This window comes from Eretmochelys imbricata, chromosome 3, assembly GCF_965152235.1.
Source record: "Eretmochelys imbricata isolate rEreImb1 chromosome 3, rEreImb1.hap1, whole genome shotgun sequence".
Classification (NCBI taxonomy): domain Eukaryota; kingdom Metazoa; phylum Chordata; order Testudines; family Cheloniidae; genus Eretmochelys; species Eretmochelys imbricata.
In genome coordinates this window covers 126,775,513-126,796,920 of record NC_135574.1, presented here as the reverse complement: position 1 = coordinate 126,796,920, position 21,408 = coordinate 126,775,513, and the positions used below count along the sequence as shown (strand labels likewise).

Sequence of the window (21,408 nt, the reverse complement as noted above, 5' to 3'; positions counted from 1 at the left end):
ATTAGCCTGGCTTTAGCCAAGGTGGAGGGAGGGGACATCCTTGAACAAGGTAATGGATGATCAAAATAAATCTTTGAAATGCTCACAAAATTCCAGAAGGAAAGTCAAAATTTGGAGGTAATTAAGTTAATACCCAGGTTGTAATATAGAGCTATCATTGTAGACATGGCCTGCATATATACTGACATCTGAGATAAACAGTTAATGCAAATGTTCTCAAAACTCTAAATATTAATATCTTTCGATACCTCACTCTGCTGAGAATAAAGGAGGCTCTTCTTTTTAGAGACGGGGGCACACACAACCTAAAGATTAAAAACAGGACAAATCAAGAAAGAGTCATGCACTCTGGTGGCCTGCGGGACTGCCTTTGAACACGTAAAGTCTAACAACCACCAATCTTAGCCTTGCTAACTGAATATCCCAACCTGTGCTGGCAAGATTTTCCATAGCCTGCCACAAGCAAGACACAGTTTAAGTGCTGTAACGAGGCACACCCACCTCTCACGAGCACCCCCTTGGCTGAGTGCATTGCCAGTGACTGCAAAGTCTCTCTCTCAGGGCTAGTCTACACTGCAGCAGCGCTTTAACATGGCTTGTGTAACTTGGCTTGTGTAGTCAAGAGCTCTCTCAGCGCTCTACAAAACCCACCTCCACAAGGGGCATAGCTACTGGTGCTGGGAGCCTGGCTCCCAGCGCTGGGGCACTGTCTACACTGGCACTTTACAGCGCTGAAACTTGCTGCGCCTGGGGGGGGGGTGTTTTTTCACACCCCTGAGCAAGAAAGTTGCAGCGCTGTAAAGTGCCCGTGTAGACAAGCCCTTAGTTTGTCCCTGCTCCAGGATAGTGCCCCAGGGCTCCCTCCCTGGTGACAATGTCTTCGCCCTCTTCTTGGGCCTTCTGGCTGCAGCTGTCCAGCTGGGCCACTATAGGTCAGTTGCCTCTTTAGGGTGCCTCAATGTCCAGGCCGCTTCCCCCCAGTGGCTAATGGAGGGGACCTGAGCCCACCCACTACTCCAGGTCGCAGCCCAGGGACCCTGTAGATAACAGCCCGTCCGCTGTATCCCTTTATCTATGTCACAGGGCTTTTCTAATTCCTCTGGGCCACTTCCCCGCAGCCCCCACCATCTTCACCCTTACCTCAGGGCCTTGTCCTAATGGAGTCCGAGCAACCAGCTCAGAGCTCCTTCTCGCGCTCCCTGGCTTCTGTCCACACTGCCCTGTCCAGGGTTCTGTAGGTCAGTCAGTCCATCTGCCAGCCAGCCAGCCACACTCCTACAGCTCCAGCAAGGAACTGAACTTCATCTGGCCCTGCAGCTCTTCTTATACTAGGCTGCTAGCCCTGATTGGTGGTGTCCCACACAGCTGCTCTAGGCAGCGTGAAGGACCCTCTCCACTGCCCTTTTCTGGGGTGGGGTGTGACAGGGCCTTAGAGGGTCTGGTATACCCCATCACAAGTGCTCTCCTATCTTATCATGTGTTTCTTTTCTCTCCATTTCTTAATTTTTTTCAACTGCAACTGTAATTCAGATCTGGCTATTAACATAGTGTTACAGGTGCTGGCTGACCCTCCCGAAGGTGAGATGGGGGAGTATGACATGGCTGGCCTACCAGGTTCTATTTCAGATTGTGTAGCTGGGCCTCCCTTCCCCTGTAGTGCTTCAGCTTCCCTCTGGTTGGTTGGGTAGTTTGGATGAGTTGACCCTCTGGCTAAATAAATGCTCTACCCTTTCACGGTTCCAAATAGGCCAAAGGAAACAAAACACAGTTCCTTTGCCCTGCTCAGGCCATAATCCTCTTCCCAAGATCCACAGTCTTCCCCTTAGATACAGGGGAATGAAAGGTGGGGCTTCCTCTCACCCACTGTGGAACATCCCCCCCTGGGGAGCCCTAAATGAGAGCAGGTGCACACAGCAGGCTACACACCCACACCTCTTCTCTCATGCCAGGCCACATCCTTCTCCTGCATCCAACACAAGTCTAAATCACCACCTCTCATATCCAGGTTCACACCTGCTGAGTTAAGGTTGATATCAATAGTTATTTGCCCTCCCTGGTTTAAACAGTTCATTCATCTCCTGCCTTGAACAATATACGGACCATGGGGGTCCTGCCTCTTCAGCTCACCTTTTCCAGGCTTCTTCCCCAGCTTTCTTAACCATGCAGCAGGTCTTGTTTCATCCCCAGGCTCTCCTTTTACTGAGGAACAGGTTCTGTCTTTTATCCTGCTTCCCTCTTTCCCAGCAAGCCTTGCACGCCGCGACTTGCTCCTTCTGGATAGCACATCCTTCAGAATGCCTGGCCCTAAAGGGGCCATGGCCCAAAAACAGGAGGCTTGGGCTGCATCTCCCTTAAAAGTGGCTGCACGTCCTTACAGCAGAGAGAAAGAAAAAAACAGGAGGGAAGTGCCCACGGTCATAGAAGGAGCTTGAGGAGGGTTGGCAGTTCCTAACCACAGAGTAGACACTGGCAACGGATGGTGCTTCATATCGGTGTAGAATGAGCGACTGTGACTAATGAGCCTTGTGGTGCAGCGGCATGGTTCCCCACTGTTATGTACTGTCTGCTAGCACAGGTGCCACCTTCTTTCCTAAGTTCCTGGAAGGTCATCAACCAAGTCCACATTTAGTGTTTGACCAGGAAGAACAATAAATGTCCTTTATGCATGTACAAACCCCCTATATCTTTTCTTATTATTATCTTTAGCTATGCTGCAGGACAAAATAATATCACAACAGGACAATAATTTGCATCTTCACATGGTCACATGGCATCACTGAGGATAACATTACCCCTTCATGGAGAGATGCAATGTTATTATATCATAATGCTGCATCACACCATGGGATCTCCAGTATTATATGAATCTGTTCAGGAGTCCTATATTGGCCTGATTCTCCTCTCACCTACATCAGTTTTGCACAGGTGTAACACCACTGCCTTCACCAGAATTACTCCTGATTTACAGCAGTCTGAGTCGAGATTCATGCCTTTTACAATAATAGTTTAAAGGACAAATCTTGCATTTCTTACTCTGGCAAACCCCCATTGAAGTCCATTGGGATCTTAAAGGCTGAGTAAAAACTGAGTAAAACTACCAGGTTGTGCTGCACAATTAGGGCTTATGAGATCATCAGAGATTTACTTTGACCTTGTATGGAGATGTACTCTAATACGGATCAAGGGTTCCCCCTACAGGATATTAATTAGAACGGAATGAATCCTTTCACCTATATCCTTATATATATTTTTTAATATTTCTGAGTGGCTGGGTGGTTGTGGTTGTGTGTGTCCCTAGTTATTCTGAATGGAATCTGTTCCATTTTAGAGTATGCAGCACCCTCTCTTATCTAAACTGAACACAGTCCCTTCCTGCTAATAATTGCAGTTCTTCAACAACAATTGTGTAGCACAGGACAACCAAGTAGAGGGTAGCAAAATAAAATTCTTTCCAGCCTCGCCTGCCTCTTTAGAAACGATGTGAATCAGTCTGGAACGCTGACAGCACTGGAGCTCACACTAGGTTCAGCAGCCCCAGTTTGTGCCCATTCCTAGTTGTAAACAGGGGGAAGGGAGGTAAGGGAACTACTGGAAAAATGAGGTCGGGGCTTGTGCTGCTAAAAGCAAGGGGCTGTTTCTGCCCAATGGAATCAGGCATCGCACCAAAGAAGCACAGCGCTGCCGGGGCACCTCAGACTGACCTGCCAATTTGTGCCAAACTGTGTGCAACAGTTTTATGCTATGGACAACCATTTGTTAGGGCCTGGGATGAGACACCAGCCTCAGGTTCCTGTGTGACCTACGCCCAGCTCTTAGCACATGTTCAACCGAGAAGTTAGAGTTACAGGTCCAGATTTACAAAGGGACATAGTCCCAGACCCTCAGACCTATTCAGGCAGCTCACATCCATTAATCTCTCACAGTAAGGTGCCTAATTACCTTTAAGGATCTGGCCTTAGGCATCACCATGCTGAATGTTGCAACACTTAACTTTTAGGCGCCTAGAAAATCATTGGAATCCACAAATTCTGGGTTAGGCATTGTCAAGGTTCCTTCCCCACTCTGAACTCTAGGGTACAGATGTGGGGACCTGCATGAAAAACCCCCTAAGCTTATTTTTACCAGCTTAGGTTAAAACTTCCCCAAGGTACAAACTATTTTATCTTTTGCCCTTGGACTTTATTGCTGCAACCACCAAGCGTCTAACAAATATATAACAGGGAAAGAGCCTGCTTGGAAACATCTTTCCCCTCCCAAACCCTACACCCCCTTTCCTGGGGAAGGCTTTATAAAAATCCTCACCAATTTGCATAGGTGAACACAGACCCAAACCCTTGGATCTTAAGAACAATAAAAAAGCAATCAGGTTCTTAAAAGAAGAGTTTTAATTAAAGAAAAAGTAAAAGAATCACCTCTGTAAAATCAGGATGGTAAATACCTTACAGGGTAATCAGATTCAAAACATAGAGAATCCCTCTAGGCAAAACCTTAAGTTACAAAAAGACACAAAAACAGGAATATACATTCCATTCAGCACAACTTATTTTATCAGCCATTTAAACAAAACAGAATCTAACGCATATCTAACTAGATTGCTCATTAACTCTTTATAGGAGTTCTGACCTGCATTCCTGCTCTGGTCCCAGCAAAAGCAACACACAGACAGAGAGAACCCTTTGTTTTCTCTCCCCCCCCAGCTTTGAAAGTATCTTGTCTCCTCATTGGTCATTTTGGTCAGGTGCCAGCAAGGTTATTTTAGCTTCTTAACCCTTTTTCCTCTGGCCAGGAGGGATTTAAAGGTGTTTACCCTTCCCTTTATATTTATGACAGGCATCTAGGCTCCCTATACAATGAATAGGGAGAGATAGGCACCTGAGAATGGGATCTACAAAAGCCAGCATGCTAGGAGGGGCCTACACTAGCCAATGGAAGATGCCAATGAGAGGATTGTGTCCTAAATCCTGCCCCTCTGATGGAGTTAGGCACCTAGCTCTGCTTGCAACAAAACCCACAACCCCCTCCTGAACAAACAAGAAAAAACCCTTCTAAAATCCAAACTTTTTACACTCAGAAATACTATTATATTAGCAAATATTGTTTATACTAATTCTCACTTCCTTAATCCAAGAATCTGATAATTTTCACCCCTTTTCAGAATTAATTACAAAGCATTGTAGCAAGGTCCCTTGTTACTAAAACATCATGACTTTTACAAAATGTAGTTCAGGGCATTTACTTGTATCCTGTGAAGGACTATCAGATCATTAATACTAACCTACACTGATCCAGGTTAATGAACTATACATTTGGTGATGCACTAGCCTTGATTTCTTACCACCCGTGTTCGCTTACTCACTAATTTGTAAAATCCAGTAAGTGTCCCCTTGCAATTGGCATGAATTAGCAAGGTTCTACTGCCCAGATGATGAGATGATCCCCTTTGGGAGGTTAAACATCTCTCACAGCTCACCCTGACTTTTTGAGAGCAACTTCAGCAGGAAGAGATTTTTGTGACTCTAACACAAGCCAGAAATGCAAATTTACACTGAATGTTCTAACACCCATCAAGACAAAACTGCCCTCTTTGTTGTATGAGACTCTATGGACTGGGCTCAGCCCACGTCATTGATCTTACACTGAAACACTATAGGCCATATAAGTACCTAGATCAAGCTTCTCATTCTACTCCTCATCCTACCTCCTCACTGCATCTAGCACTGTCCTCCTCTCCCTTCTTATGTTCTCATCACTTTATGTAAGAGCCTTCTGCTCCATGGCTCTTGGTGTCTAGAATAAGCTTCCTGGCACCTCATTTCAAACTTCAACAGAAAACATCCTTTCTTCCTTGCCTATAGCTGTCTCCCCCGACCCCCCGCTAGGATATATTCACCAAGTTACCTGTATTATTTAACTTCTTATAACACTATGGGATACAGTTTGCATGACAGAGAAGACTAAATTACAAGCTTGTATTTTCCTGTGATTTGACCACAGGGAAGGAAATATAGCTCATGTTGTAGGAAATATAGAATGTGTTCAGACTTACCATCACAAAGATCATCTCTCTTTCTTTGCAGCACTCTATGGAGTTTTATTTGAGAAACACAAAGAGGCAGCCTTCGCTAATTATCGACTATGGGAGTCATTGGGATTTGTCATCGCTTTTGGATACAGCACCTTCTTTCATGTTTACGTCAAACTGTACATCGTAATGGCTGTGCTGGTGGTGGCCATAGCGACGTATGGGACAGTTGAATACCTGGAAGCAAAGGACTTGCCTGGAAAACCTACCACTGTGAAGGAGGAAATAACAGGATCTGTAGTCCAGCAAACACGTCTTTAAACCCAACAGGATCAGAGTGGTAGAAACAAAGAATTCTGGGCAGCTCAGCACAACTGATTTCTTTAAGGGAGATTCAAAGTGTTCAATCAGATTTTAGAAGAATATAAAGGAACTGTTTTCCTGGTCAGTCTAATATAAAGAAATAGGAATAAATCTCCTTTCATACCTCTGTTTTTTAAAAGGTTATCTGACTTTGTCATTTCACTCAAACTCTTACTAATAATGAAAAATTATTTTTTTAAAAATTGTATTGGATTTTTTTTCCACAAATAACATTTTATTAAACATGATAAAAGACCTTTTTATTAGATAGGATACAAAAGGTTCTGATCCAGTGGTGCAAAATGAATGAGCTACACCTTTCAGTTCCCACTGACATCAATGGGCATAGAGCGTGCTCAGCATTTTTCAGGGGTCACTCATGTGAGTGGACCCCTATTTATAACTACCTCATCATAACAACATCGACTCTCATGAACACAAACCTAAATTATTGCAGTTCCTTCCCACCTAGTTTTGATGAAAGGCTGCTCCATTGCTTGTAGCTTGTGCAGAATGCAGCACTGTGTGCCTAAGAGTATCTGTGATCATACTATTCTCATCCTCTATTTGAATTTTTTTTTTTTTACACTTGCTGTCTGTAACCACAGAGAACTTGTAGTTGGCCTGGTTGGTCTTTAAAACCTTAATGGTGTAGGCCCTGGCTCTACAATATTTAAGAATTCTATCTGAGCTGTCTTCATGTGTATTTGCACTCCGCAATATCTACTCCATTATGCCTTAGGACAGCAGACAATTGTGTCTGTGCCACTGTGGTCCTTGCATCCTGGTACTCATGCCTTCATCCCTTCTTAGGGGCTAAGATTCACGATGTGACGGAGAGACTGCCGAGACTCATCAAGCCCTCGGATCGCTACCCCTTCCCGCTTCTCCACGTGGGCACCAATGATACTGCCAAGAATGACCTTGAGCGGATCACTGTGGACTACGTGGCTCTGGGAAGAAGGATAAAGGAGTTTGAGGCGCAGGTGGTGTTCTCGTCCATCCTCCCCGTGGAAGGAAAAGGCCTGGGTAGGGACCGTCGAATCGTGGAAGTCAATGAATGGCTACGCAGGTGGTGTCAGAGAGAAGGCTTTGGATTCTTTGACCATGGGATGGTGTTGCATGAAGGAGAAGTGCTTGGCAGAGACGGGCTCCACCTAACGAAGAGAGGGAAGAGCATCTTTGCGAGCAGGCTGGCTAACCTAGTGAGGAGGGCTTTAAACTAGGTTCACCGCGGGAAGGAGACCAAAGCCCTGAGGTAAGTGGGAAAGCGGGATACCGGGAGGAAGCACAGGCAGGAACGTCTGTGAGGGGAGGGCTCCTACCTCATACTAGAATGAGGGGCGATCAGTAGGTTATCTCAAGTACCTATATACAAATGCTCAAAGCCTTGGAAACAAGCAGGGAGAACTGGAGGTCCTGGTGATGTCAAGGAATTATGACGTGATTGGAATAACAGAGACTTGGTGGGATAACTCACATGACTGGAGTACTGTCATGGATGGTTATAAACTGTTCAGGAAGGACAGGCAGGGCAGAAAAGGTGGGGGAGTAGCACTGTATGTAAGGAAGCAGTATGATTGCTCAGAGCTCCGGTATGAAACTGCAGAAAAACCTGAGTGCCTCTGGCTTAAGTTTAGAAGTGTGAGCAAGAAGAGTGATGTAGTGGTGGGAGTCTGCTATAGATCACCGGACCAGGGGGATGAGGTGGATGAGGCTTTCTTCCGGCAACTCGCAGAAGCTACTAGATCAAAACGCCCTGGTTCTCATGGGCGACTTTAATCTTCCTGATATCTGCTGGGAGAGCACTACAGCGGTGCATAGACAATCCAGGAAGTTTTTGGAAAATGTAGGGGACAATTTCCTGGTGCAAGTGCTAGAGGAGCCAACTCGGGGAAGCTTTTCTTGACCTGCTGCTCACAAACCGGGAAGAATTAGTGGGGGAAGCAAAAATGGATGGGAAACTGGGAGGCAGTGACCATGAGTTGGTTGAGTTCAGGATCCTGACACAGGGAAGAAAGGTAGGCAGCAGAATACGGACCCTGGACTTCAGGAAAGCAGACTTGGACTCCCTCAGGGAACTGATGGGTAGGATCCCCTGGGGGAATAACATGAAGGAGAAAGGAGTCCAGGACAGCAGGTTTATTTCAAGGAATCCCTATTGAGGTTACAAGGACAAACCATCCCGATGTGTCGAAAGAATAGTAAATATGGCAGGCGACCTGCTTGGCTTAACGGTGAAATCCTTGCAGATCTTAAACATAAAAAAGAAGCTTACAAGAAGTGGAAGATTGGACAAATGACCAGGGAAGAGTATAAAAATATTGCTCGGGCATGCAAGAGCGAAATCAGGAAGGCCAAATCACACCTGGAGCTGCAGCTAGCAAGAGATGTTAAGAGTAACAAAAAGGGTTTCTTCAGGTATGTTGGCAACAAGAAGAAAGCCAAGGATAGTGTGGGCCCCTTACTGAATGAGGGAGGCAACCTAGTGACAGAGGATGTGGAAAAAACTAATGTACTCAATGCTTTTTTTGCCTCTGTCTTCACGAACAAGGTCAGCTCCCAGACTGCTGCGCTGGGCATCACAGCATGGGGAGTAGGTGGCCAGCCCTCTGTGGAGAAAGAGGTGGTTAGGGACTATTTAGAAAAGCTGGATGTGCACAAGTCCATGGGGCCGGATGCGTTGCATCCGAGAGTGCTAAAGGAATTGGCGGCTCTGATTGCAGAGCCATTGGCCATTATCTTTGAAAACTCGTGCCGAACGGGGGAAGTCCTGGATGACTGGAAAAAGGCTAATGTAGTGCCAATCTTTAAAAAAGGAAAGAAGGAGGATCCTGGGAACTACAGGCCAGTCAGCCTCACCTCAGTCCCCGGAAAAATCATGGAGCAGGTCCTCAAGGAATCAATCCTGAAGCACTTACACGAGAGGAAAGTGATCAGGAACAGTCAGCATGGATTCACCAAGGGAAGGTCATGCCTGACTAATCTAATCGCCTTCTACGATGAGATTACTGGTTCTGTGGATGAAGGGAAAGCAGTGGATGTACTGTTTCTTGACTTTAGCAAAGCTTTTGACACGGTCTCCTACAGTATTCTTGTCAGCAAGTTAAAGAAGTATGGGCTGGATGAATGCACTATAAGGTGGGTAGAAAGTTGGCTAGATTGTCGGGCTCAACAGGTAGTGATCAACGGTATCAAGTGGAGTGCCCCAAGGGTCGGTCCTGGGGCCGGTTTTGTTCAATATCTTCATAAATGATCTGGAGGATGGTGTGGATTGCACTCTCAGCAAATTTGCAGATGATACTAAACTAGGAGGAGTGGTAGATACGCTGGAGGGTAGGGATAAGATACAGAGGGACCTAGACAAATTGGAGGATTGGGCCAAAAGAAATCTGATGAGGTTCAACAAGGATAAGTGCAGGGTCCTGCACTTAGGACGGAAGAACCCAATGCACCGCTACAGACTAGGGACCAAATGGCTAGGCAGCAGTTCTGCGGAAAAGGACCTAGGGGTGACAGTGGACGAGAAGCTGGATATGAGTCAACAGTGTGCCCTTGTTGCCAAGAAGGCCAATGGCATTTTGGGATGTATAAGTAGGGGCATAGCCAGCAGATCGAGGGACGTGATCGTTCCCCTCTGTTGGACATTGGTGAGGCCTCATCTGGAGTACTGTGTCCAGTTTTGGGCCCCGCACTATAAGAAGGATGTGGATAAATTGGAGAGAGTCCAGCGAAGGGCAACAAAAATGATTAGGGGTCTGGAACACATGACTTATGAGGAGAGGCTGAGGGAACTGGGATTGTTTAGTCTGCAGAAGAGAAGAATGAGGGGGGATTTGATAGCTGCTTTCAACTACCTGAGAGGTAGTTCCAAAGAGGATGGATCTAGACTATTCTCAGTGGTAGAAGAGGACAGGACAAGGAGTAATGGTCTCAAGTTGCAGTGGGGGAGGTTTAGGTTGGATATTAGGAAAAACTTTTTCACTAGGAGGGTGGTGAAACACTGAAATGCGTTACCTAGGGAGGTGGTAGAATCTTCTTCCTTAGAAGTTTTTAAGGTCAGGCTTGACAAAGCTCTGGCTGGGATGATTTAATTGGGGATTGGTCCTGCTTTGAGCAGGGGGTTGGACTAGATGACCTCCTGAGGTCCCTTCCAACCCTGATATTCTATGATTCTATTGTTCCTTTCTTCACCTCCTCCCTTGCCACTTTAAAACAACCCCCACTCAAAATGTCGGTCATCAACATTTCTAAAAAAATCATAACCACAGTCACCTTGTCCCTCCTGCTAAGTACCATGCAGGGTTTCCCCAACCCCATTTTATTTTTGTTTGGAATTTTATTACATTGTTGGGATTATTTTGTAGTATCATTAAATTATTGAACAGTGTCCCCAGCACCTTGGCAGGTGGGTATTGTCCAAAATCAATGATTATTATTAGTCGTGTAACAGCAGAAATAATCCTTTTTGTAAAGCAAACAAAATGTAAGAGAAGAAAAATTGAAGACACTGACTACCAATCATCAGGATTAGCACACACCTGGAAACAAATGACATTGTAAGATAAACTGTGTAATACCATGAAATCTAACATTTGAGACTAATAGGTTCAATTATTAACTGCACCATGAGAGTGAGGCATTAATGAAATAAAAACAAATGTGGATGTAACAAGAAGATAGAAAGAAATAATCAGATTAATGTGGGAAACCCCCCCGAAGTATTCCTTTTTACAATTTTTTTCTCACACCACTTTCCTTCCTCAAATAGTATTTTCTAGTACCAGGATTCCTGTCCAGATTTCTCTCATGTTCTGTCTAGCGTTCCATATTATACCTTTATTTACCTTCTAGTTTATAATTAAGTATAATTCATTATGTCTAGCAAAAAAACAACAAACAAACAAACAAAAACAGGCGAGCTCCTTTACAGCTCTGCCTCCCTGATGGCTCTGTCAATTCTGAAAAAAGGCTTGTAATTAATCACTTTGTTCATTATATTTGTGACTAAACTATTATAGCAGTGGAATCCTCAGGAATGTTCACCATACATTCAGTGATTACAGATGGACTTTCAATAACATATAGTTTACCTCCTGACTCCTTTACCGTTCTGTTGCATATTCTTAACAGGTGTTGCTTCCCCAGAATGCAGAATCTTTATTTCATCTTCAACTTGCCCTTTACGTATCAAACACACTCACTGCAAATACACAGGTGCTAACACACTACCCCATTTTGCATGCACAGAGCTTGCATGCTGTCTTATTGTCCTTCAGCCCAATGTCCGTTTGTGTGCATGCAACTTTGCATCTGTTGATACAGCAGGTTTTTTCTATCACCATACTATCAAAATACTTTCAGTTACCTCCTCTCCTTCCTTCCAAAACTATCTGGATATTTTTCATGCTGTGGACATGTCAAGCAATGACACCACAATGGTCTGCCACAGACAACATAGATTCCAACTGAAGTTACAATGAATGAAGCAGGCAGTAAGCAACTGGATGGTGCTGGTATCTGGGAATCTCAGCACAGGTGAGGCAGAGTCAGAACTGGAAGGATGGTCTTGTGGGTCAGGCACTGGACTGGAGATTTGTGTTTAGTTAGTGGCTCTGTCACAGACTTCCAGTGTGACATAGGCAAGTCACATAATATCTCGGTGCCTCAGCTCCAACTCTGTAAAATGGGGATAATTACACCTCTCCCTCACAGGGGTATTGCGAGAATAAGTTCAGATAGTATGGCAATGGGAGCCATAAACATACCCAGCTTGACAGTTAATTTGAGAAGCCTTAGTCAGGGCAGAGTGAGGTGAAGCATATGATAGCCTCATATGCGAATAACACGGCTGAGCTGTCTGGCAGAGGCAACTATCAGACTTGATCTATGCAGCCCGAACTTTTCAATTAGGCCATAGATGAGCAAACCCCATAAGTGAGTTAGAACTGTGGTGATTTAATATAAAGTTAATAAACCGAGCCTGTGCTGTAGCACGACTCAAGACATCAAAATATTGGTAGGGGGCTGAGCCAGGGAGGCCTCTGTGCTCCAGTGGGAAAACAAAGTGACAGTTGGTATCACTGTGGCACGAAGCTTCTGGCCTTCCGGAGGAACATTCCGCAAGCCTTGCTTTGGTTGACCGGGTAGTAAGCAGGCGAATCATGTTTGGATGCAATGAACTGAACCAGAGGCAGGACTCACTTGGAATCACCATCCCCTCTCAACTCATGCTTGGCTGATGGCCAATCTATTATAATGCCACCAGCAATAACTGCATTCACCCCAGTAGGCTTCTATCACTGACTCCACCTGTATGAGGTTAATGAGTGCCCATTCTGGTCGCATGCTGAGCAACCCCAATATGTACAAGCTGCAGGCTTGAAGGTACTGGAAAGATAACCACTAGTCACCTGGACAGCAAACCGTCTATAAGCAGACTGCCACTAAATGCTGTGCATGATAAATGTTTATACCAGACAAATATTATGCAGGCTCACAGCTTTGCAAGGTGGAGAGCACCCCCTGCAAGCTGCTGAGTGCCTCCTGACAGATGCTGAGTTCCCAGGCCGAGGAGACACTGAAATGGGGAGCAAGGGAGCAGAACTGAATTAGCTGGAGGAAGGAAGCAGAGAATAGATGATGGGGACAAGGGAAGTCACCAGTTTTTCTCCCTCTGGGACCTGGTCTCACACTTTGTGATCCTGTTTTCCCAGTTCAGCGCAGCTGAGATAGAAGTTTGATATGGAGTTGGGGGCAGTGATGAGAGCCCTGGCCCAAGCAGCAGCAGTCACCGGGGGCTAGGGGTGCGGAGGGAGGAGAGGAGGCAGAAGGTGGGGCATTCTAATTTACCAGCTGACTTTCTAAATTAAACTGAATACCATTAATATTAATCATTGTCTACATACGTCCAGTGACTGCAGTGAGAGTCCTACACATAAAAACCAAAGCCCATCACAGCGCCGCATGAAACCACAGAGGAGAATGAATTAAAAGCAACATAAGCTAAAGTTTGATATTACTAAGCCAAGGCTTTCATGGACTCCTGTGGGAGTTTTGCCTGAGCAAGGCTGGCTGGCTTTGGCTTATGGAGATTAAAGAAGAGAAAGAGGAACTTATGGGCTGGTGACAGAAGTTGAAAGGACTCAATAAACCACTTTGCCTACTTCCATGATGCTGTCACTCTTCGCCTTTGTGTACAGGATTGCTACTTTGTGTTGCTAGGCAACAATACTTCAACCCTCTTGGCCTGCCCTTGGAGACATCCAGGCAAGAAAAACCAATCAGACAGCTGTAGCTGCTGAATCAGGCAGCCTGCAAATCCCACTTTGGCGTTTGCAAGCATAAAGAGGGGGTTTCCTTCTGTTCGTATTTGAAAATTCAAGTGTATGTTGATGTTTTCTGATTCTCTACCTAGAGCTGGGAGTGTCCCGGCCAGCATGCACTGTTGATGAGGACAATTACCATACAGAGAATGCACCTGTCCAGAAGTGTAGCTGTACCAGCGGGAGAGGTATGTGCCCATTTTGAATTGGTGAGTACAGTCGTGTGTGTGTTAAGCACTTTCTAGTCCTTGGCCTTTCTTGGGAAAGAAGGAATTTATCCTGGGGGGCGGGGAGGGGAAATCCTGTGAAAAGAATTTCATTCCCAGCTGATGATGGAGGACACACAACAGGGGTTGAGAGCATAAGGGTTGAAAGCCTTCTTTGTTTCATACCAGATTCATAGAGATGTCATGATTTGTAAGATGCTGAATTCAACTGCATTTCAACTGGCAGAGTAAGAAAAGGGAGGGGTTTTTGGTAAGTCTCTCTATACTATCGTCCTTATGCCAATACATAAATATTTAGTATGCACCTGTCCAATACATCGTTTATCCATTGTACAATGGCTTTTACAATATTAATTCCAACATAATGCAGCTATTGCAAGATTTGATGTCACAAAAACTCTTTTGTTCAAAGAAAATCAGTTATCTGAGCTAGCTTGGATGCATCCTTGGAAGATATGCTTTAGTCAAACACAAGTTGTTGGGACCAATATGGGGTAACAGGGTCAAATTTGATAGCCTCTGATATACAGGATGTCAGACTACTAGATGATCTGATGGTCCCTTATGGTCTTGAAATCAATTAGCCAGGAAAGCTGGGTGAATAATGGATTTTTTGATTCAGTGGCAATTTCAAAAAGTTTAAAAAATTCATTTTGGGTCTCACCAAAATAAAAAAAAATAATAAAAAAATTGGACAAATTGAGAAGTAAAAAGAAAAAAAAATTGTTTGGGTCAAATGAAACATTTCATTTGGACCAAACCAAAATATGCTATTTCAATTTTGACCATTTTAAAATGTTTTAGAATTTTAAAAACAACATTAAAGAACTTTTTGAAACAAAACCATTTCCAATTGAAACGTTCCATTTCAAAAATGAAATTTTAAAGCTGGACACCTGCGCAGCGGTGGCCATTGCAATATCATCAGCATCCAGTTATTCGTTACGGCAGCACGAGTACTTTTATTTAAAATACAAGGAAATACATTAGCCTCTCAGAGACCACTGTGTGAGAGCTGTGGGCAGTTGTTAACTTTGAATGGAAACTACTACCAGTGCACTGGGCAACAATGATTGCAAGTAGATGGAGCTTAAAATTATGATGTTTTCATAACTTGCAAAAGAAAATTGGGCAACTCAGGCAAATTCATCTGAATGAAAGGACATTTGTATAGTGATTCACACAGCCATAGGAAAAAAAGTAGTCAAATTTGTGTTCACGCATTTAGGTGATCACTCGATGATAGTTCTCCTCCAGTTGTGCTTAAATTGTGTTCCTTGTATCTGAAATCTTTTTATTGTTTTTGCGCTCCATATACACTAGGTACTGAGTTTCCAAGGTATTTGGTGTTGATATTTATGTTTAGGCCTGCAAAGCACTTGTCTTTCCAGTCAACTTCCCTCTGCGTGTAAATGGCACGAAAGGTTTTCCATTGACGCAACCTGACATGAGCAAGCCACTGTCAACAGCTTTATTGTTTAGGTAGTGTTAGCAGCCAGTAATGAGTAATTTACAATGTGTTAGTTCAGACTCCATTGTGGCAGCATTTACTGTACTCAGTAGTCATATAACACAGTGCCTTTCAATGAAGGGTTGCTAGTTGCACTACTGATCAGTACACCAGACACACACACGCAACTTACTGCAACGTTTAAACTATGACTCAGAGATGTCAAGCTTGGTCAATTTAGTTAAATGTTATTTGGAATTTAGTATTCCTTGTCAGGGAAGCTGAGTCAGAGCCTAGAAAATTTGCAGCACAAATGTTTCTTTCCAGGGCTTTTAAAATGGATGATTAATAGGTATCTACCAAGGCGATTTTATAAGAGAGAATGGAACTTTAGGGAAGAAGATGGAGGCAAAGACAATAACTAACATGTACTTACATTACTGGAGGCTGCCATGGCAATGTGTGTTCTGCCTCAGCAGTGTCCACCACACTCCTGGGACCTTAAAGAGAATAGAAAATAGTCACTGGTGGGCTGCTTTTCCATATACCCAAGTAAATCTACTTACATCACTAGGGTGCTTTAGTACCCACATGGTTCCCCTCAATCCCACCTCCCAAGAGTGGTACATCCCCTGAGGACTCTGCCTTATGTGTGGGAGAGAGATGGGGAGGAGGAATTCCTGAGTTACCTGAAGGGGCTCAGGGGGTGTCCTCAATCCAAACCTGGACCTGGCTGACTTCCATCTCTGGCTCAAACACAAGAGAGAAAGAAGTTCAGCTGCAAAACAACAGAAAAAATATTCATTTATTTATTAACTACTTTGTTTTACTATAAATAGTATTGAGTAATGGATTAGAAATCATGAAATGAAGAAATTCAGCCGTAGTTCATGGGTGCTCAATAGTCTCTGCTCCTGCTGGACAGTGATTCTCCTTGTCCTCTTTCAACAGGGATCACACTATTCTTCACCTTCCCGCCACTTCCCCCAAGTCCCTCCCGCGTGTACACAGCCATTTCCCTCTATGCAGGGTCCAGCCCTTGGGCTCTCCCATGACGCACCTGGCTGTCTCAAAGCAGTAAAGTGCTGCTTCGCTGCTTCCCAGGGCCACTTCCTATGATGTCTGTCTCTTGTTAGGCCCTTCTCCTCAGCCTTTTGCCATCAATCCTCTGCTGAAACCCTCCTGGGTTTTGTTCCCAGTTCCCTGTCAGGGGCACCACCTCCAGCCTCGGTTCAGATGCCTGGTCACTGGAGAGCACCACTGCTGTCCCCAGATCTCTCCCAGCCACTGCCCTGCCTGTCAGCTTTCTCCCTTGTCTGAACAGCACAATCTGCCTTTTAACCTGGCTCCTTCTTCCCAGCAGGCCTGGCTCCAGTCCCACGGTTTGGGCGGCACGTCAAACCTAGATGGGAACTGGTCCTGAGTTCTTCCTAAAGTCCTAACTTGTCCTGTGCACGTGGCTCATGACTCATGCACCACTGCAGATAGCACCAGACCATTCATACCTGTTTCAAGTGGCAACAATGAAATTTCTCTCAGGTAGACAAGGGTTAAAGCTCACAAAAGAAAGATACTTAGTGTGTTGAGCTGACAGTGCCAGCTGACCACAGCACAAGGCTCAGGGAACCAATACATATACATCAGGCAAGAATGTCACTGAATGCTGGAGTAGGGTGGGAAATGATTTTCCCATCCTGCAGAATTTTTTTAAGGTTTTGAAATTTTTTTCCATCCTGAATCAGGACAAAAAGTCAAAATCTTGAATATGTTGGTCGACTGAAAAATCTGAAAAAAATTTCAAATCAGGTCAATTGAAACATTTCATTTCAACTGTGCCTTTTCTTTTCAATTGAAAAAGATAGAACTTTTCAACAATTTAATTTTTTTGTTCAAAAATAGTTCAAAAAAGGACATTTGTGAAGCCAACCATTTTCGGTGAAAAGTTTCAGTTTTGACAAATTGCCATGTCCCCATAAATATTCTATCACAGGAAAGGGGGGTGAGGGAATGCTGTGAGGTATACACACATCCTGGGTTTCTATGGAGATTTAGAATGTATGGCATTTACATTCTGGGGATTGTTTCAAAAGTTGGGAGTTTAAACCTCAGGAGGAGAGATGCTCAACCTCAAAAAATATACCAAGATGTCAGTCTGAAAACAGGTTGAGCAGAGGATTGACCGCTGTATCGCGGATGTGCATGTCTTGGGCAATGTCAGACCTGTGCAGATACTAAGGCTTTGTCTACACTGGCAAGTGAACGACAAAACTTTTGTCATTCAGAGGTGTTAAAAAAACCCCACACACCGAAAGACAAAACTTTTGTCGAAGAAAAGCGCCGGTGTGAACGGTACTTTGCTGGCAGGAGTGCTTTCCTGCCGACAAAGCCACCGCCGCTCTTTGCGGGTGGAAGTTTTTTGTCGGCAGGAGAGAGCTCTCCTGCCAGCAAACAGCGGCTACACGGTGCACCTTTTAGTGGCACAGCTGCAGCGGCACGGCTCTGTCACTAAAAGCGGCATAGCGTAGACAAAGCCTGAGGGTTGTGATTAGGAAAATTCCTTTCTTCTTTTATTTTCCAATGTTGTTACATTCCAAGGGTAAAATTTAATGTCCGTCCCTGGAGACCCCATCCTGGGGGATTTCAGAGTGTGGAGTGGTACAATAGGCAAGTTCATGCTGATCTTAAGGGCATGGATTTCAATGGCAGAGATGATGCCTTGTGGAACTATTCTCCCCCTAACTGCAGTCTTGTCCCCTTTCTAGACATAGAGGAACTTCTGCAGCAGGTTTTGGGGAAGGGCAGAGCACTGACACAGAAGCAGCAATACCCCCCCTAAGGCAGATATCCGCTGGGATTTTGTGTCCTCCACAGACAGCAGGGGCAACAGAGCCTTCAAGTTGTACCCCATTTCTTTAGATTGAGAATTAATTGGTATGTGTGGGTGTGGTGGGAGGGTGGGAAGTCTTATTTAAAAGTTAATAATTCTGTGTTAAAGCTGCTACTTTCCCCAGGAAACTAGAAGAATTAAAATGCATTTCCAACTCAGAAGAGCTGACATGCACCATCTGCGGTACATATTCTGAAATGGCGCATCATTTAGAGATTACATGAATTCCTATTGGAGATTATTTACAAACCCCAGGGAGAATTAACTCCTCTGAGGGAGGGAAATGGAGAGAAGGAACAGTGTATGGAGCTCTTCAGGAAGGAGGAAAAGTTTCACTGGTAACAGCAAAGTATTAGGTAGACCAGCCAGGTGATACCAGGACTTTAGGCTGAGATCCAAAGCCCACTGAAGCCAATGGAGTCTTTCCAGTGACTTCACTGGGCTTTGGATCAGGTCCTAAGATCTTGTCTACAATGGGGTTTTTCTCAGAAAGGGTTAGATAACATGGTTGTAAAATGTCTGGTCCTTGTCTAAATGGCAACTGTTGGGAATTATGGGTCATAAATTACTAGTGTAGACAAAGTCTAATAGGAGAAGTTATTATCATTGGACTGAACAAAGGCATTGTAAAATAATAGATATCTGTGCATTACAAAAGCATTAGTCTACTACACCAGCCCAATACCGCTAAGATTGGCCAAGTTAAATTAAAAAGCAAAGCAAAAGAAAATATATGGACATTCAATTTTATAGAGACAGCCATGTGTCATGCTGCCTTAAAGTTTTCTGAAACTAAGATCATTGTACATGAGACTCATACAATTGCTCCTTCAGCAGTAAATAAATCTTTGGACTCCATTTTTCAATTGCAATTTGCTCATTCATGGTAGAAAGAACCATGGGAAAGAGAGGAGGCTTTGGGTGTGCCAAGATATATATGATGCATTTCAGCTCAATTCATGACAGTCATTTATTTATTTATTTACCTTCTGATCATTCTTTTTCAGAAAATAAGGCCCACACAATGGCATATGACCATGATGCAGAAGACATCCTGAAGCCTCTGGTCTTCCGTCTCCATGAGAGCATTCCTGAAGCAGTCCGTGAGGTCTTACTGGAACGTGGTTGGAGTGAATTTGATGAACAAGAGCAAGATGAAGCAGACTGGAATCTGTACTGGCAGAACTCCCCTTTCCGTATGACTGACCACCGTAGCATTAAACCATGGCAGAGGCTCAATCACTATCCAGAAACAGTCAGGATCACAAGGAAAGACTATCTGGCAAGGCATCTGAAACGCATGAAGGGAATTTATGGACCATCTCTTTACGAGTTTAGTCCAATGGCATTCATCATGCCTAACGACTATGTCAAGTTTATAGCAGAATACACTAAGGAGAGACAGTCACAGGGCAGAAAGCCAAGCTACTGGATTTGCAAGCCTGTGGGTCTATCTCGTGGAAGAGGCATTCTCATTTTCCAGGACATTAAAAACTTTGTATATGATTGCATGGTCATTGTGCAGAAGTACATTAGTAACCCTTTGCTTATTTCTGGGTACAAATGGGATCTCCGCCTCTATGTCTGTGTCACCAGTTTTTGCCCCCTTACCATTTACACTTATGAAGAAGGGCTAGTGAGGTTTGCCACTGAAAAGTTTGACCTTAGTTCTCTGGACAACGTCTATGCCCATCTGACAAACACCAGCATCAATAAATTTGGCGCCTCGTACAAAAAAAATAAAGAAGGGATCGGCCGTGGCTGCAAATGGACATTCAGCAAATTCCGTTCTTACCTACGCAGCCATGAGGTGGACGACCTGCTTCTGTGGCGGAGAATACACAACATTGTAATGCTGACCCTGCTCGCTATAACCCCTTCTGTTCCACTGACGTCCAATTGCTTTGAGCTCTTTGGGTTCGACATTCTGATCGATGACACATTCAAACCATGGCTTTTAGAAGTAAACTACAGCCCAGCCTTGCGCCTAGACTGTTCCATCGACAGAACAGTGAAAAAAAGACTTCTCCATGACATCATTGAATTGCTAAATTATAAGCAAACTGACACCTTGAGAGAAAACAAAGGGGCTGGCACTAAAGCTTCCTATGCTGGTAGAACACACATCCCCTTGACAGCACAGGGTGAAAATGCAACAGATGATGCTCCTGATTTCCTTGCTTCTAGGCAAGAAAGTGAATGCACTGCCACTTCTGCAGTGCAGTCTCTCTTGGCGGTTACAGGAGGTGCGTTTAAGAAGGAGGCCATAGTGATGGAGAGAATGGCCAGAACACATCCAAGGAAAACACTAACCTCACAGCTCCGGGAAAGGATGAACAGGCCAAAAACATCTTCGCAATCAAAGGCAGTGTCTAAAAGCAACCAGCTCTCAGGAGCTAGACACCCTGCACATGCATCTGTCCAAGTCACCCATCGGTTGCCTACCACTGAGTTATGTAACTACAAATTAACTATTCCTCCATATTTTCTCTCCACTAAAGACAAAAGGCCCTTCCCTCGAGTAGGTGATTTTGTCCTTATATTTCCTTTCAACGATGCTGCACTTGAAGCCTCCAGAAATGGAATAGATGTAAAAAGCATCATACAAGAAATACACAAGTTAATGAACAAACAGTTGCCCCCAGGACAGCAGAGAGTAAAGAAGAGAAAAGATTATTTAACTTTTAGATAACTCAGTAGATGTTAGGATATAAGCTGCCACACAATGAAAGAGGAAGACAATAACCAGATATGAATGGTGCTGGGCTATTGACCCATCTTAGCTGGTGGTTTAGTTTGAAGATGGTGGGTATGTGCGGAAGTCATCTCAGAAATAGGGATCTTGCAAAACCACACACAATTTGAAAATGTCTCTTGTAATTTAACAATGACCCTGGGAAATTATTTTTTTAAATAAAATACTGAATTGCATAATTAATTTATACAGTATTCTTCTGCCTCTGAAATAGTCTCAAAATGAAAATATAAAATTGCATATTCTTTCAAAAGCTTTAACAATGTCAATCTTTGCTTTTGTTTATGAGTCATTTATTAATTCCTACCCTTCATTGTCAATGGCTTTTCTTTTCCTGCCTGGGAGGCTTTATAACTATAAAATGTTGGTTAGTTTACCC

General features: G+C 44.1%; 2 protein-coding genes across 11 annotated transcripts in view; both read left to right on the top strand.

Moving 5' to 3' along the window:
• UNC93A (unc-93 homolog A) overlaps positions 1-6,524 on the top strand; it is a 32,735-nt gene extending 26,211 nt beyond the window's left edge. For all 4 annotated transcript variants that reach the window (XM_077813342.1, XM_077813341.1, XM_077813340.1 and 1 more), the window contains one exon: positions 6,078-6,524. In XM_077813342.1, coding sequence (XP_077669468.1) covers positions 6,078-6,343 — 266 coding nt within the window. In that variant the 3' untranslated portion in view covers positions 6,344-6,524. The remainder of the gene's footprint in view (positions 1-6,077) is intronic.
• On the top strand, positions 6,333-21,212 carry TTLL2 (tubulin tyrosine ligase like 2). Of its 7 annotated transcripts, XM_077813334.1 has the most exons (6): positions 6,333-6,466; positions 7,199-7,643; positions 13,803-13,898; positions 14,106-14,187; positions 18,150-18,318; positions 19,282-21,212. In XM_077813334.1, the coding sequence occupies exon 6, from the start codon at positions 19,299-19,301 to the stop codon at positions 20,964-20,966; it is 1,668 nt and encodes a 555-aa protein (XP_077669460.1). In that variant the 5' UTR covers positions 6,333-6,466; positions 7,199-7,643; positions 13,803-13,898; positions 14,106-14,187; positions 18,150-18,318; positions 19,282-19,298; the 3' UTR covers positions 20,967-21,212. The 7 variants fall into 7 exon arrangements, with proteins under 7 accessions (XP_077669460.1, XP_077669461.1, XP_077669458.1 ...); XM_077813335.1 differs by lacking the exon at positions 14,106-14,187; XM_077813332.1 differs by lacking the exon at positions 18,150-18,318.
• Positions 21,213-21,408: the final 196 nt, after the last annotated feature.

Coding starts and splice junctions, on each gene's coding strand:
- TTLL2 (XM_077813337.1), top strand. CDS start 19,299: ATGGCATATGACCATGATGCAGAAGACATCCTGAAGCCTCTGGTCTTC.